The sequence below is a fragment of the Delphinapterus leucas genome, chromosome 9 (assembly GCF_059928025.1).
Source record: "Delphinapterus leucas isolate spDelLeu-1000000601 "Yukka" chromosome 9, BTC_Dleu_Yukka2, whole genome shotgun sequence".
NCBI classification, from domain to species: Eukaryota; Metazoa; Chordata; class Mammalia; order Artiodactyla; family Monodontidae; genus Delphinapterus; species Delphinapterus leucas.
The window spans coordinates 32,799,491-32,817,966 of NC_143137.1; the positions used below are offsets into that span (position 1 = coordinate 32,799,491).

Here is an 18,476-nt window from a genome sequence, read left to right on the forward strand (position 1 = left end):
AATTCTAGATTGCGAGAGGGAGGATACCTTGGTTTTGTTGGGAAGGTTTGGCTAGATGGGAGATTAACTCTTACCTATGTCAGTGACTGGCAGTTTACAGGCATACTTCATAACAATCACATCAAGAAGAACAGTTTTAAAAAGTTAACCTACTGGGACTTCCCTGGTGGCACAGTGGCTAAGAATCCGCCTGCCAATGCAGGGGACACAGGTTCAAGCCCTGGTCCGGGAAGATCCCACATGCCACAACTAAGCCCGTGCGCCACAACTACTGAGCCTGTGCTCTAGAGCCTGCGAGCCACAACTACTGAGCCCACATGACACAACTACTGAAGCCCACGTGCCTAGAGCCCGTGCTCTGCAACAAGAGAAGCCACTGCAATGAGAAGCCTGCCTGCCGCAACGAAGAGTAGCCCCCGTTCACCGCCAACTAGTGAAAGCCCGTGCGCAGCGATGAAGACCCAACATAGCCAAAAATAAATAAATAAAATAAATTTATTTTTTTAAAAAAGTTAACCTACTAATATAGAGCTAGAAGCTAAAAGAGCTATATTTTTTCTTTGCTTTCTCTAGGATCCAAACATTACTGGGTATAAAATATACAAAAAGATAAACATAACATAAAAAGTATGTTCCACTCTGTTGTGCTTCTTGGAAAAAAGCAGATACTCTAAAGTTACTTATGCAGAAGACAAAGCAGTATATTCAAAACAATATCCAAAATGTTAGTATACACTACCTCTGAGAAAAAGTAATTTCTGCCCGTCAACTTTCTGAGATAACACAAAAATACTACTAAACTTTTTTTTTGTACTTTTTCTTATGGGCTACAATTCAAGCAACAAATTAAATAATGATAGCAACCCACAGAATAAAATAAGAATCCATGAGTCCATATTGACATAAAGGAATGAACAAACGGGTGGAAGCTCTTCATTATAGTAGAATTTCAATTAATGTAGAAGGAATGATTGAATTAGAAAATCACCTGGGGTGACCAACAATGGTAATTGTTGCAGGCAAAAATCATCAAGAGATGCTAAAATTAATGGGTAGAAGTCTAAGAGCATATTTACACAATGTGAATGAATCTTTCTACATGATACTTAATTAAGAATGGATAAACAGTAACTTTATATTGAGGAAACCTGCCACACACCACCTTTACCAAATGACCTAAGTTATCGTAAAAACTGTGCCTCCTAGTAGGATGTACTGAGGATACATCACTTGTTATGCTCCTGCCAAAACTTCATAGGCTGATCTAATCATGAGGAAACATCAAATAAACTGAAATTGAGGTACAGTCTACAAAATAACCATTTTGCACTCTTCCAAAGTGGTAAGGTCATGAAGGACAAACAATGCTGAGAAACTGTTCCAGATTAAAGACCAAGGAGACACTACAACAAAATTTAATGCGATCCTGGATTAGATCCTGGATCTAATTGGAGCAATTGGTGAAATTTGAATAGGGTTTGTAGATGAGACAATAATGTTGTATCAATGTGAAATTTCTTGATTTTGATAATTGTACTGTGGTTATATAAGAGGCAGCCCTAAACACAGTGAAGTATTTACAGAGTGGGGAAAAATATTCCTTCTCTACTCTTAAATTGTGGGGATTTTCTCTTACATTTTTTCTAAAGTTTCTTAAAGTTTTGCTCTTTGAATTTAGGCCATTAATCTACATGGGAGTGATGTCTGTATATGATGTGGGATGGAGATCCATTTTTTATTACATCGTCTTAAGGATAAATAAGCCATCCTAATGCTATTTGTTAAAATGGACTTCTTTGTCCCACTGAACCAAATACATAAACAAATGAAAGAAAAAAAGGAAAGTAACTATTTTCAGTACTATTTTTAAAGTGTGAATTACTTTTTTTCAGTCTGGGACATGAAAAACACATCATAATTTTTAATAAATTCCAAAGATAATTCTGAAAAGTGTCTAATGAATTTAGTAGTCAGCATTCAGGTAGTAACTGCAAAAATGTAACTTCCTCAAGGAACTTCTGAATATTCAATAATATCAGTAGGCAGCCCTATACTCTAAACTTGGTAGGTAGTTTTTGTTGAATCAATGTTGAATCAATCTATAAGCAAGAATAAACTCTCATTTATTTAGGGTGGTCAGGGAATATAGTGTTTTAATGAAATGAGCATTCTAAGAGTTATCACTAATGGAATTCTGTATGTAGACAGTTAATTTTAAAATAATGTACATTCAAAACCATAAAAACTTATGCTAATATAAGGAAGCAGTAGAGTGTATGATCTCTGGAGTCAGATTGAATGAGTTGGATTTTCATTTCTACTACTCATTAGCTACGTAAACTTGGGTGAATATATTAGTATGAGCAGTAACAGTAGTAGAGAATAAATATATCTGCATTAGTATAGTTCAGTATTCCTAAAATTAGCTCTGGAATACAGGCATTTTCACATTACACGTGAAATGCTTCTTTGTGCCCTACAGTGGTACAGCTGTGGCTTACGCCCATGCATTTCTGTGTTTTCTGTAGTGAATTCACTTCCCACATGCCAACATCCTTTCTCCTCCCTTGGAAATCATCCCTTCCCTCTGTACTCTGCTTACCTCAAAAACCAGTGGTAGCAAAACAGGAGAAAAAGCCAGTTCCTAGTTCTGTGGTGGCAATGTGCAGTTAAGATCTGGGTTTTCATCTAAGCTAAGACAAACCATCTGCACCCAGGTTTTGATTTAACTTCTGTAAATCTCCATTTCTCATAGGTAAATTAAGGGAGATGAAATATATCATCATTTCTTAACCTCTTAAAACCCCTGTGGTCTGTTAGATAAAAATAAAATATCATCTACAGTTACTTTCCAAGATGGCTGTTATTACCTTTAATTCATGAAAAGAGAAAACAGAGATCCAGATGTGGGATTTGAATGAATTCTTCAGATGAAGTCCAAGGCTTTTCAGAGCCGCCTCCCAATACAGCATCTTTCTATGATGGTTCAGAAGAAACAACCAAAATATCTGGGTAATCTCGTTTACTTCCACTGCTTCTATTATCACCACATAACAATAGCTCTCAAATCTATATACCTATCACAACCTCTCTCAAGATCAAGATCCATTTTTCTAAATGTAACTCATTTATTAGAAATCTCCATTAAATGCCTGACTGTCTCACCCAAACCTACTCTCTCTGTTCTTCATAAAATTATCGGCACCACCTACATACAATTCCACATTTCTCCCTTTCTCCCACAGTCAGCCACATTATCGAGTGTCTGTCTGTCTTGCTCAAATCCAATCTCCTTTTCTTTGATTCCATTTCATTTGGACCCATTCCCTTTCTGGATTGTTACAATAACTGCCCTGCCTCTAATCTCATCTTTCTCCAAAAGTCATTTTCCACTCTGCCACCAGATTGATATTTTTCAATGAAAGTTCCGATCATTTTCTTTCCTGCTTAAAATCATCTAATGGTGGCCCACTGCCAACAAGGTAAGTCCAAAGTCCTTAGCATGACATATAAGGTCTTTCTGTATTCAAAGGCTGTAAAATGTACTGTTAACAGCATAAACCCTAAATAAGACTGTATGTACTCAGACTACAGCTCCACTGACTTCTACCTATATGACCAAAAGCAAATTAAATTCAGTTTCCTCACCTGCAGTAAATGAGGTAATACATTTAGAAAAGTGCTTGGCACAGAGTAAGCACTCAATTAACAGCTATTACCTTTTTACTCTTTCTGCTACTTGATAGCTCCTACAACCAACCCACTCTTTTTCTCATCCCACCTATACAATACTAGAGCCTCACCACTCCATTCAGTCTTTCAGACAAGAACTCTTTTCTTTCATGCCTCCGTATCACTGCATGTATGTTTTGGCCACCTTTCATCTACTGTGACTAAATTGTACAAAGCAGCAGAATATCTTAAACTTTGCAAATTATCAAAGAAAAGGTCACACAGAAAGGAAAACTCAAAGGTCAAATTATGCTATTAAAAACTTCTTGATGTATTATTCAATACAGCAATCATTAGCATACACTTCTGATAAAAGATTAGTACTACTACTGAGAACTGTAGTATAAGGCCTAAAATTAAAGCCCAGTATTACGTGTGCCTTGACATCTGGGGAAAAACGGAAGGACCTTGAATGGCCTAACTGCAAGTTTCCATCCTCAATCTCCTCCTGCAGATAAGGTCCCTAGCCAGACAACCCTCTTTATTACAGGGAACAGGCATAGTTCCTGCTCATCCCTGAGTATGGGGCTTCAGTTCCCTGCCAGCCTGTGGAACTATTCAAACTAGCCAATCACATCCTCCTGCTGGAACCCTCACTCTACCTTCTTGATACTACAAAGCTTGCCTCCCTTGGCCTCTGCTTGTTCACTCTGTTTCCTCCACTGTGTCCCTATCTCCTGGGTTGAGTATTTGTATTAATAGACTGCTATTCACCGTATCTTTCCAATGTCAGGTGCTGTGTGTTCAGCCATCTCCATAACCCTACAGCAGGAACCCCTCCCTCACCAACAGAGTGCAGAGGAGGCAAATAAACCGGATCTCACTTATCTGTGAAGCTCAAATTTAAGATATAATTGGGGACCAAGAAGCAAGGAACTCGGTTATTTAAAATATATTTTAAGCAAGCAAATAAGCTAATATATAGTCCCAACATTAGAAGGGCATAAGAGAGATTCTTCGTATATCTTCCCTATTTTTATTTCAGACATAAATTCACAAGTGTGCTTATCTAGTTTCCGATCCTCCATGTATTTGAGGGAGGAGGGTAAAATTTGACAGTTATATTTACAACATTAAAAAAAGGGAAGGAGCTGAGTCAATCTGACAAAGGCTGCAGAAAACAACGTTCTTTTATAGGAACAAAAAAATTACAAATCAAATCTCTTGAAAAAAGAGCTCTAAAATTCCTAGGAAATGAATTTTTATTTAAGAATAACTACAAGCTTACATCAATAAACTTCTCAGATGAAAATAAAGATCAAGATTTTCAATTATTGGATGATGCAGATGAAACATTTCAAAACCTCCAGACTTACTGCAAGTCTACTAAGTGACTAACTGGGAAATATCTTGTGTATGTGGCCAGTGAAGTGGAAGATGAATTTCAGGCTCTTCCACAATTTTAGGCAACCTTCCTCCACTCTTCTCTATTCCTTGGCCTACAGAAAACTCCTTGCTAGTTCAGAAATAAGAAGATAAAGTTGGTTTATTAAGTAGTTAGAAAGGGTCTATGATGGAGCAAACTAGAAGGCCTGAAAGTGAAACAGACCTCCTCTAAAATGACCACTGTGCCATCGTGGCAGTTTGTGACTGCTCAGACTTCTTTGGATCAGAATCCTCACAAACATCTGAAGAAAATGGGCAGAATTCAGTTGTAAATCATTAAATCGTTCAGACAAGGGAAAACGTAAGGACAGTCACCTTTTAATATCAGACAAAGTTGATTCCACCATTCTTAGAGAGAATTTACCAAATCCTTTCCCTAAGAAAGGAAGGAATGCTATCTTCTCCACTGAGTAAAAATACAGTTCACTTGGGCTTCCCTGGTGGCGCAGTGGTTGAAAGTCCGCCTGCCGATACAGGGGACATGGGTTCGTGCCCCGGTCTGGGAAGATCCCCCATGCCGCGGAGCGGCTGGGCCCGTGAGCCATGGCCGTTGAGCCTGCGCGTCTGGAGCCTGTGCTCCGCGGCGGGAGAGGCCACATTGGTGAGAGGCCCGCGACCGCAAAAAAAAAAAAAAAAAACAACAGTTGACCTTTGATAATCTTACAAGAAATTGTCTCCTGCTTTCCACCACACGTTACTTTCTTTTTGTGAATGTCAGCAGATAGTCACCTAGGATCAGAAGTGTCTCAAATCGCAGTGAAAAAAGTACTATGTTAACGCTGGGAAGCGGCCTGCACAAATTGTTCCTCACGTGCTGCAGGCAACAGAGAGGAGCTGGTGCCCCTCATGTTGTGTAGCGCATCTTACAGCCTGAGCCAACAGAGAGAAATCAGTTTCTCTACACAATTTTCAATTTGATCGAGAGACCAGGTGATGAGCAAAGCAAGTAATACTGATGAATTATGTGGCATTTGCACATGATGTTGGACCAATATGTGTAGAAGCCAAACTACCACAGTGATGGAAAGAGATTAGTCACGATACCCAGAAAAAGGACTACCTGTGGCTAAATCCTGTGGAGCAATGATGCCTTACTTTTCTAAAGAAGTTCCCAATTCCTTGGTTTTTTTTTTTTTTTTTTTTTTTTTGCGGTACTTGGGCCTCTCCCATTGCGGAGCACAGGCTCCGGACGCGCAGGCCCAGCGGCCATGGCTCACGGGCCCAGCCGCTCCACGGCATGTGGGATCTTCCCGGACCGGGGCACGAACCCGTGTCCCCTGCATCAGCAGGCAGACTCAACCACTGCGCCACCAGGGAAGCCCTCCTTGGTTCTTTAAGTGCTGCAACAGATGTAAATGGAAGATAAGCACATTTGGTATAAGAAGCTGTGATCAAAATCCTTGGTAACATTATGGCATAGACTGATGATCCAGACAAATATCAACAGAATACTGAATTGCTGCTTTTGGTCCTGGGTGATCCCTCAGAAAAAATAGATTCCTCAGAAAGAACAGATCCCTCAGAAATAGAACACATCAAGTGTTTTTATCACCCTGTGCTACCTGAACTATAATTTTAGGACTACACTCTTAAAATTTACAATCTTATCTTATACCTACACTGCTGAGTAAGACTGAAGAACTTCTTAGGGGAGGAGAACAAAGGGAAGGTGGGCTGAATGCAAATAAACTCCATATATAGCTTTCTGCCTTGCAGTCCTTCATTCTGTCAGTCTTTGCATTACTGTACAGAAAGCATCTTTCTCAAGTAAAGCCAAGCTTCATGGTGAAATGCCAAAGATAGAAGTGACTAGATTCCCTTGGCCTACATTGCCTCTTTAAGATATGTCTGTTACTGGAAGATGTGAGCATCTGGCAGTGCTACTTCAACTTTATGATTACCAGCTAGAACAGGAAAGTACAACAAGGTGGGGGAATTTACCACAGATTGTCAATCAATTGGCACAATTTATAGAAGCTGTTGGCAAAATTAATGTTACTTCAACTACCCGTGTCTATGAATTCTCCAGATTTTTCTGATGCTTTTGCTGGGCACTGTAAATTGGCAAAATTTTTACCAACACTAAGGTAAAATCCAGGAGATTTTGACTGTCTGTAGAAAACATTAATTCTTTAGCAAAAAATGGAGTCTTCACCAAAGCAGATATAAATATATTAAGCTGACAAAAATTTTAAAAAGCTTTGAGCAACTGAAAAAAAAGGGGATAAAAGTATAAAAAGCAGACAGTGCCTGTGCACAAAAGCACATGCACACCACAAAAAATAGCTATCTGGAACCATTAAATCTAGAGGCGAACAGCCCTGCACTCTACATTAGCCCCAAAGTATACTGCACTGGGAATACTTACACTAAAAATTATTTGTTGTTTATCTTAAATTCAATTTAACCAGGCATCCTATATTTTATCTGAGAACACTGCCTACAACCCCTCTAATTTCCATACGTTGGACATTTTCCCACATAGTTATCTCCTCCATGATCTAGTCAGGAGACACTAGCACAGAGATTTCCCAAATCTGGATGCCTGGTTGATTTGCTGGGGAAGCTTTTGAAAAAATACAGATTCCCATGTTCCATTCCAGACCTACTGAATCAATCTCCAGAGGACTGACACCTAGAAATCTATATTTTTGAAAATCTCCCCACCTGATTCTGATAGGCTGCCAGATGTTGTACCCACTGCCCTGTAAGGGACTGTATATGCAAAATTTGAGGCATTTGGTCCTCTGAAGAAAAGAATCATAGGTCTCACCTGACTCTCAAGGAATGTGATCCCAAAAAGGGTCACTGTCTTAGAGACCAGCAGTAAAGTTAAAAAGAGCTATTATGAATTTTTCTACTTCAACTACAAGAATTATTTGACATTGTTTCCCATAACTCTCTAAAAATTGCCTATGCCTTTTTGAGAGTTAAAAGTAAAATAAAAATAGAAAAAATACTTTTTAAAACTCGATCATTATTTAAATAGTTTATGATCAAGTGACCATTAATTGCATGTCTGTGTTATAGACTAATTTATTTTAATCTGAGTATACATAAAAGACGTAATTTGTTTTGATGTTTTCCTTAAGAATTTTTTTCCTTTATAATTATCATTTTGAATAGTAATTAAAAACAGGGTCCATATCACTTAATCTACAACTAGGTCATCCACTGAATTCAACAACTATTTCTTTAAATATGCTTTTACCATTTATTTAAAATATTAAGAAATCTATGAATCCAAAGTAGGCATTATTATTAACTGAGAAAGTTATACAAACTATTATTTATATTTTCAATTTTTTTCTGTCCTCTGAATCATTCACCTCAGCCCACAAAACTCCTAAAGTTTTTCTATCTAAAAAAAAAAAGTATCTCTAAAATGAAACAGTAGGAAAAAATGAAGTAGTATCTACTCTTTCTCTTTGGTTTCATTACTGAATTTTTTTCAAGAATGATTTATACTTTAAAAGGGGAAGGCGATTAAGATGTACAAACTTCCAGCTGTAAAATAAATGAGTCACAGGGATATAATGTGTAGCATAGGGAATATAGTCAATAATATTGTGACAATTTTGCGTGGTGACAAATGGTAACTAGACTTATCGTGGTGACCATTTTGTAACGTATAAAAAATATCAAATTACTTCATGGTACACCCAAAAAGTACACCCAAAACTAATACAATACTGTAAATTATACTTCAATTTTAAAAAGCTTAAAAAATTAATTAAAAGACTAATATAGGGGAAAAAAGTAATTTATACTTACTGTCTCCACTTCTTATCCTTTAGTCAACATTTATTGAGCACCTAATACAGTGAAACTCAATCCTGGTGGCACATTCAAACCATCTGGGAAGCTTTTTTTGAAAAAAGTACAGACGCTCCAGGCCTCACCCATGAGTGAAGCCTGTGCATCCATGTTTGTTTATAAACTCTCCAGTTGACTCTTATATGCAGCCAGAGTTGAAGTCACTGATGTAATATATGCCACACACTCTACTGCAATTACAAAGATGAGTAAGACACAGGGCCTGTCCCTGAAAAACGCAGGAAATAAGAACATCAGGAAACCTATTAAAATGGGTAAATGTTATAACAAAAGTATGTACAAATTGCTAAGGGAACAGAGATAGGCAAGAATACAAAAGAAGGTGAGGGAGGTCTTTGAGTATGGTTACTGAACTACAGCGCACACAAGACTGAAAGGCCATTAAACTGCTCTCTTAAAGGCCAGCAACGATCTCTAGTCTACCGCTTAAAATAGTTGGCCTCATCTACACCAGTCTTACCATATGGAAGATACAGATTATAACAAGGTTGCTCTGACAATTGAGAAATTAATTAATACAGTAGATATTGGCATATAGGAGATATAATTTGTTTCTCATCCCTTTCTCTTAAAGCCAAAGGCTCTTCTCAATTCTATATTCCTTTTTAATCTCTCTGCAATACTTCACTGCTCCTTCTGGAAATTCTCTTCAAGTTCTCTGAGATGAGCACGTACTCTGTGCTAGGTATACACTTCTACTTCAAAGGTCACTCCTCACCTTCTAGTTTCTCTCCTTCTCTTATGCCTTAAATGAAAGTATCCAAAAGTATATGCTCTCTGCCCTCTCCTCTCCTATGTCTGAACTTGTTCTCCTAAAAGCTATTCCAATCTCGTGGCTTTAACCCACAGAGAGGATTTCCAAATCTATATAATCTCTGGGCCTGATCTCTTTCCAAGCTCCATTTCTACATCTCCCTATCTGCTACACATGTTCACACAGACATTCTGCTAGCAACTCAAACTTAGTAGAACCCAAACAAAATTCACCATTATTCCCCCGAGCTGTGCATCTTCTCTCCTGTGTTCTTTAGCTGTTAGTGGTGGTTCCACTTCCCAGTCAACCAGATTTTAATGTTCAGTTACCTCTGATTCTTCCCTTTCTCTACATTCACTCACCATGTCTTGTTGATTCCAACTCTGGAACGTAAGCAATCATTTTTTTCCTCCGTGTCTTGTGAAACTACTTTAAATCTGGTCCTAACACTTAACTCAGTTTCCCAACTGGTCTCACTAGCTCCAGTCTGTCTAGACCCGTGGTTCTCAACCAGGGGCGATTTTGTACTACAGGAGACATTTGTGACTGTCGTGACTGTGGTGCTACTGGCATCATGTGGGCCAAGGATGCCCAAACATCCTAAAATGCACAGGACACCCCTACAACAAAGAGTTATCTGGCCCAAATGTCAATAGTGCTGAGGCTGAGAAAATCTGTCCTGTTTAATAGCACAATTCATCTTTGCATCTCTTGCTTGCAAAGTACTTGAGATATAACTCATATTTCCTGCTCATTCCCACTTTTCTGTTTTTTCTTCCTGTGCTGTGCTCTCTGACATGAGCTTGTACCTCAACTGATACCTACCATCCTCCTAGGCAGAAGTAACTTTTCCATCTTCTGAATGTCCATGAACTTATGGCTTTTTGACCCTGTATAATATATATGTTATATATGTCTGATTCATCCTTGAATCTGTAGTCTTGCACTGTGTCTACCAACCAGGTAATCAAATCACCAATCTTCAGTGAGTCTAAAACTTAATCTATAGAATCATTACTGCTATTCACAAATACTGCATTTCTCCTCTTCTTCCCTGCCCCCTCTGAAAAGAGGTTTATAGATATAACTTGCTTAAGCTAATTGAAATCTGAGCAGAAGTGCAGTGAGTGTCTTAGAGTGTGTGTGGGTAGGGGGGAGCTTTAAAACCCAGTATGGTATTCATTGCATTTCTTTCCCACTGCTGTGGGGACAGTGATAAAAAGCCTAAGACTTTTTTTGGGGGGCGGGGGGAGGAGAGGTAAATTTCACATGCTACATTTTGTAAATTTAAGGTGTACAGCCTGTTACTTTCATACATTTATATAATGTAGTATGATCGCGACTAAAGCTATATTTATCACATCACTGTAGTACCATGGTACTGTCCATATTCATTATACTGTGCATCAGATCGCTATGGTTTATTCACTACTCATTACAAGTCTGTACCCTTAAACACCATTAATCTTATCTCTCCCACCCTCCATTCTCTGGTAACCACCATTTTATTGTTTTTTTAAACAGGTTTGACTTTTTTAGATTCCACATATAAGTGATATTGTACAGTACTTGTCTTTCTCTAACTTATCTCACTTAGCACAAGGTGCTCAAGGTCCATGTTGTTGCAAATGGTAGGATATCCTCCTTTCTCATGGCTCAATAATATTCCATTGTGCATATGTATCATATCAAAAAGCCTACGTTTAGACTGAAATCCTCCAAGAGCCTACAGCTATGTGACTTTGCGGAGCAGGGCCCTTCTGCTGCTGACCCACACTAGACACACACAGAACGAGTGAGGAGACGCCACGAAAAGCCCCCACCACCAACGCCCTCACGTTGAGATTTTAGTTTGTTTGTTATTGCATTATATCCTTGCTTACCCTGATTCACAATCAATGAAAGATGCATAATTTCATGGGTCACTAAAAAAAGGAAAAATGCTACCTGTATCACAAGCCATGATTGTACAATGCAGCCTGATTTCAGAGATCTTAAAATATGGAAAATGATGAGTAGTGAAATCAATGAAATATGGTATATTTGGTAAATGAATAAATGTGGGGGTAGTTTTCAAAAATTAATTCTATTCATTTTCAGTAGAAACATTATGAACTAAAATGTGCAAGAGAAGCTCTCAGCCATAGGGTTCACAGTAGAGCACGTAAATAAATGCCTTAAGAGAAAGAATATGAAGACTGTAGTTCTACCCTCCAGAATAAAATTTATGAAATTCTCCTTTTTTGACAACTATAAGTGGTTCCATGGAACCCCTATTTTCTTTGATATGCATCAATCTCTTGCAATAAATTACTGCTTCAGGCAATTAAGCTTTTAGGTCAGGGCCACAGGTCAAGTTTTCCCATCATGCTTTTCAACCTTAAAAACTACTTTGTACTAAGCGTGTTTATTGGGTTGGCCAAAAAGGTTCGTTCGGATTTTTCTGTACTATATACCATGTTCTTCTATGTATATAACCACCTTTATTTTATGTAGAAATGACTCCCCAATGCACTGAGAATGTACTACAAATTTGCTTTAGTGTGCAAAGTCTAAAAAACTCCACTAATGCTGCAGCAGCTATCAAGTTTCTGCTTGCTGTAGGAATTTTTACATTTTATTGGTGCAATGACAGAATTCATTCACCTACAGAATGAAATTAGGAATGAATAATTTCTACATTAATCGCTTACTGGTTGAGTTTACTTTTTAGTTAATAAGAACACTACTGATTTTACATTAATTATGATGGAATATAATGGCAGCTTACATTGCTTTTATCAATACATACAAACAAAACTTGTGAAGCCACATTATGATTGTGTGGGGGGGAGAAGTATACAAACTGCTTATAAATATTTAGCATGTGTAAGTGATTTGAACCATAGCCAGTATCACCACCTGCACCTCAAGGAGCACCAGGAATTTCACTTAACTACCTAAATCTTTAAAATCTATAACACTATTTAGAAGTGAAAAATGTAGGCATACGTAGATTTTCCCTCCAAAACTTACCTTTATATGCTACTTCTTTTCATAAAACTGTTATTTTTTCCTTAATTTTGTAAATTCATTACTCCTTTGTTCATTCACTCACTGAACCATTGTACTCATCCCATACATTGCACTGACAGATGCTAAAGATGACATTTCTGCACTAACGAATTCAACAGAATACAGGAAAAAAGACAGGTAAACAGATAACTACTACGCAAAACTGTATTCAATATTAATGATGTGTTTCAGCGTTCAGGAGAGAGAGAAAACAGTTGTTCAGGAGAGAAAAAACTAGCCATGTGATCTGAGCTAAATCTTGAAGGAAGAGTAATTTTTCATCTTTCAAAAAAGGGGACAGATCGGGGAGCAGTACCAATGCTCAAAGCAGGTAAGTCATGAGCAGAGAAAAATAACTAAAATGTATTGTGTTTACTACATGCCAGGCAACATGTGCACTTATAGAAGTTTAATGGGGAATATAATTTCTGTTATATCCCCACATTTTAGAGGAAACTGAGGCTGCTGAGAGATTAAATAATTTACTCCATGTGCTAGGCATGGACTAGCATGCAGGTCTCTTTGAATTCACAGCATGATTAAATAACAGTATATATTGGAAATGTCAGAACTATTTAGGTTAGAATGGAATACAAGGACATGAACACCATTTTCAAGAGTTGGGCTTCCCTGTAAAGGCAATGGAGGATGCAGCAACTAAAAGTTTGGGAGTAGAAAAATGATAGGAAGATGGAGGGATTTGTCTAGAAAGTTTATAATAAAAGTCCAGCAGTGGCAAATGAAACAGATATGAGACATTCTTCTAACCTTACTTCTCCCTTAGCTTTGTTTCTTCCTCAACTGTGTAGTCACAGAACAGGTACAATCAATCTGCATTCTGTTCATACAGTACAAGTTTGTTACTAAACAACAGTAGTTCATAACATAAATTGTTAATGGTCTGGTCAACTGAGAGGTTATAAATCAAATATTAATATAAATGAACTTTTCAAGCAAGAAATAATTTCTGTAAGACACATTCTGATGGAAGTGACAAGGTTTGGAAACTAAGTGTAAGGTACAGAGAGCACAAGGAGGAAAAAAGTTAAAGCTGAAGTTAAAAACCTGGATGACTTGAATAATGGGAATAGAGTCATAAAGAGAAATATGAGCAGAAAGAGATGGGTATCTGCCCTGCTTTGTGTAGGGACAGAGAGGAGGGGAGTTTATGAATTTACTTTCAGGCAGGTTCCATCTGAGCATATCTCCTTAACTGTCTTCTGTGGAAGAGGACCAGCAGATAAAAATGTATGACCAGTGCTAAGGGGAGAAGCAGGGCTGAGCTAGGTACTTGAGACATCTGCAAAGATACAAAAGCTGAAGCTATGCGAGCGGATCACTCTACTCACTGGGGGAAGGTAGAAGAGGTTGGTGGGGGGTGGGGGCGGTGGTAGGGTGTCTTCCAAAGCTTCAAGTGACTTCCAGGATTTCTCACTTAGAGAGCAGTTTGGGAATAGTTCTTATCTGAGCCTTATACCACAATTTCATATAATTTCAATCACAAAAAATGCTTTACTGTACAGTGCAGCTGACCCAGTAGGGGAAAACATGAACTGTTCTAACCTAGAGTTTCTGTAACTATGTAAAAAGGTCTGTAGGACACACCACGACAAATGAATAACTAAACAACTTCATTGTGCTTCTTCAGATAATTTTATTTCCTACTAACCCAGTGGCCGAAAGTGAAAAGGTTATTACATTTCATACCGGTATCCTCAAAAAGCAACTGTATATAACTGAAAAAAGCAAAGATATTATTCTCGATTAATTTCTAAAATGCTTCCTACCACAGGACATATATGAAACTACACCAACAGCATAAAACTTTTAAATGTGTCAAACAATAATAAACTTTGTTCTAAAACGATCAAACACAAATTAAATTTAAAACCCAACACCATTTAGTGTTTGGCACTTACAACTTCTATTAAAAACAAAGAGAACTATTGTTTCTCCCTTTTCCAAATTAAGCTGTCAAATTTAACACAAAGAGATAAATCCAGAAAAGGATTCTATCATCAATTGTTAAGAAGTGTAATGTCACAAGAGCATCAACTTTGGATTCAGACAAACTCAGGCTTAAATACCGCCTTTGCACTTCCTACTTAGGTGTCCTTTTGTGAATTACTTAAAGCTTTTAAAAATTTATTTTACTTATTTGTGCAATGGTAATAATCAAACCTAGCTCAAACTTACAACAAATTAACAAATGTATTGTCTAACTGAACCAGGCATATACAAACTATGGTACTACTAAGTCTTAACAGCTTCCCTTCCTTACTTCCACAGTCAGTAATGGAAATTCCAAGAGCTTTAAATTAAGTATTAAAAATGTATTTTTGAAAATTACAAACAAGGTGGCAGAAAAAGTAAAATGATTTAAATATTAGTTTAAAAAATAACACCTTTAAATCCTCTTTCTGATTCTATATGCAAGGTCCTCCTCCCAAGAGATTAAAAAGAACATTTAAATAAAGTGACAAGACTTAGAATTTCACTTTACCAGTTACTTCAATTTAACCTCACAGTTTGGTTAATATTTTTCTTAAATTACTAAAAGATGTGATCAGAAATTTATATGCAAAATATCCACAGAATAGTCTTACAAAACTCGAAATAAAAACAAACCCACAAAGTTCCTTCAAATTGGAGTTTTCATTCATTTACTGTTAAAACATGGTGTTGGACGAGCATAGAGAATAAGACCCCTTCCCACCCAGCCCCACACCTTTATGGAGCTCAGTGCCCTGAGAGTGCCGGATGACAAGAAATCCTGTCATATCATTTTGAAAAAACTTTGCTATTTTAGGTCTTTACAACACATGGCAGGCCTATATTAACTCCCACACTGAGTACTCTCTCCTCAGCTAGATTTCTAGCCACTTGAGCTACTAATCACCACTTACCAACAGCAGAATAAAAAACATGACAATCCCTTTAAAAAAACTTTTCAGTACTACTTAATTTTAAATGTGTGTGAGCACCTGCATACATTTTCAGTTACCCATTTATGGTTATTTACCAATATTACACGTGTGAAAACTGCACAGCAACTTTTGTGTATACAGGGATCTGCCTACCAGGACTGTGGATTATGGAGAATCTTCCTGCTCTCCCCATTTTGTCGTTTCATTATCACTTTCACCAAAGAGCACAGAGGTAAAAAAGATTTCTGGAACTGAAGATAAGGCTGACTGCTGCACGTTCACATCGGGAAGAAGACAGAACATGACATTTCAGTACAAGAACACAGGATATAAAAACACTTGGAGCAGAGCGTTCCAACCGAAAATATCCGCAGGCTTACATGAGGATTTCTTAAACACCAGTTATGTGTTTGTGTTTCATACATGGCTGTACTGCTTTGGAACTTAAAAATGACCCCTGTTAAATTAAGAGTGGAGTCTTCGAAAACTTTAACTATCTTATTCATTGTTATGTCAGTTACTTCTGAGTTTGAGAAACATCAAGGACCTGTGCAGGAAATACTTAAAATTAGGAGGGTACCCCTGTGTCCCAAAACACACTCTGCAGAACGGGGCCTCACAGAGGCCAAAGGAAACCGCGAATAAGAGAGATCCAGTTCAATGATCAGATTTCTTACTTCAAATGCCTGAGAACTTAAGTCGTTCATCTGGTTCTAATGCTGTCACAGCATCTAAGATACAGTAAAAGGAGTTCCACAATCTCCCCTCTTCGGAAGAAGTCCTAGCAGGACCACGGGGCGCTACCAAGTCGGCCCCCAGGGCGGCTACTGCCAACAAAAGAGTAGCAAACAACCGTGGGGAGGGGGGTGTCTTTTTATGAGCAACTTCGTTGCCTACAGCTAAAACCGAAAAAGAAAAAAAAAAAAAGAGAGAGAGAGAGAGACTTCCACGGCTAAAGGAAAAAAAACGTACGACCCAGGAAAGAAAGCAGTTTGCTTGTGGGAGGATAGACTAGAAGAGAGAAGTCAAGGTCTGCTTCCTAAGCAATTTTTCCCCCTTAGCCCTCACCCCGGCCACCCTCTCCGGCCAGGCCATCGGGCTGAGTACTGTCCTTGGGCCGCTCCCAGGCCGGGACCCAGACCCCTCTGTAGTCCCCGACCCTGGCGCAGGGCCCCCGTGGCCCATGCGCGGGGAGAGGGTCCCCAGCGGCCGCCGCCCTCCGCGCCCCCGGCCCCCGCCCGCCGCCGCCGCCGCCCAGCTCCCGCTACCTATTTTCGGAGCACACACCCTACAAGGAGCGGAGCGAGCAGGCCTGGCGGAGACCTGCCCCCGCGCGGGGCCTCGGGTGACTGACAGGGGCAGGCACTCGGGCGCAGCGAGGAGAGGGGAAGGAAGGGCAGCCGGGGGCACCGACCAATGCCCTTCCCCGGCGGCCAGACTCCGGGCTGATACGGCGGGGCTCTACTGGCTTCCCGGACCGATGGGCTCTGCCGCCCCCGCGGCCCTTACCTTCTCCTCATCAGACAACTGCTCCTCCAGATCCGCCATTTTCCTTCTGGCGACAAACCGCGGCGGCGGCGGCAGCGGCCACCTGACCTCCCCCTTTCGGTGCGGTCCTCCGCGCCGCGCGACCCCGACAAGGGAGGGGCCCACAGCCCCGGCCGCCGCGCACGCGCCCCGGGAGCTCCGCCTCCCTCCGCCCGCCTCACGGGGCCAGAGCACGGCTGTGCGCGTGCGCGGGTGCCTCGGAGGCCCAGGAACCGGGAGGAGTTGCTTACTTCCGCCTGAGGCAGGCTTGTCAGTATCCTGGGTCGAGGATTCTTTCCCCACCAGTGACCATATGGACCCAGTCTGCGATGAGTACATGCTGAGCCCTTGATTATACTCCCATCAAATCCTGAACTCCGCCAGCTAAAATGTGAGAAAGTGCACAAATAGCTTTTAAACATTCTGGTTTAAAAAAAAAGATTACGAGAAAAATATTCGGCCTTCATTAAAATATGCACATACAACCCAGTACATAATTGGAAGATGTTCTGGATATATTCATTAAAGAAATAACTGCTGGTCCTTTATTGTGTGTGGGATACTGTGTTCGCTTCTGGAGATATACAGTGTTAAGTAAAAGCCAGAGAAACCTCAGTTCTGAAGAAACTCATTGTCTGTTCCTTAAACGAACATATTAAGAAGTTGGGGAAGGCTCTGCACTATTGCAGGGGAATAAAGAGTTATGTTAAACATAGATCGTACCCTTTTGAATAGGGTTGCCAGATTAAATACAGAAAAGCCCAGTAAAAGTTGAATTTCAGATAAACAATGAACATATATTTTAAGTATAAGTATGTCCCATGAAGCATTTGAGATATACCAATTATTCATTGTTTTCAAATTTTATTGGATGTCTGCTAATTTTATTTGCTAAATCTAACCCTACTTCTGAATCTTCAAGTTTAGCAAGAGAGTGAAGATGTAGTTAAAGCTGTATATATGAATTGGCTAGGAATCCTGTTAAGTGCGGTTGCTGATTCAGCAGGTCTGGGATGTGGCTGAAGAATCTGCATTTCTAACAAGCTCCCAGGTGGTGCCAGTGCTACCGATCTGGAGACCACAGGTTGAGTAGCAAGACCTTAGAGCTCAGATAGGAGTTAAGATTTTAATCATTTTGTTGTACACCTAAAACTAATACAATGTTACATGTCAATTATATCTCAATTAAAAGTATATTAAATACAGACTGGGAGAAAATATTTGCAAATGATGTGACCAACAAGAGATTAATTTCCAAA

General features: G+C 39.3%; 1 protein-coding gene and 1 pseudogene across 2 annotated transcripts in view; one reads left to right on the forward strand and one right to left on the reverse strand.

Annotated features, from left to right (window-relative positions):
* The window catches only part of CAPZA2 (capping actin protein of muscle Z-line subunit alpha 2), a 56,807-nt gene extending 39,432 nt beyond the window's left edge, over nucleotides 1-17,375 (reverse strand). The window contains exon 1 of one of the 2 annotated variants that reach the window (XM_022582719.3): nucleotides 17,200-17,375. In XM_022582719.3, the coding sequence (XP_022438427.1) occupies nucleotides 17,200-17,238 (39 nt within the window). In that variant the 5' untranslated portion in view covers nucleotides 17,239-17,375. Of the gene's footprint in view, nucleotides 1-2,870; nucleotides 3,751-17,199 lie in introns of those variants that run through there. The other variant, XM_089917483.1, reaches the window with a different exon arrangement.
* LOC149748376 (RAB11-binding protein RELCH-like) lies at nucleotides 3,461-7,620 on the forward strand (annotated as a pseudogene).
* Nucleotides 17,376-18,476: the final 1,101 nt, after the last annotated feature.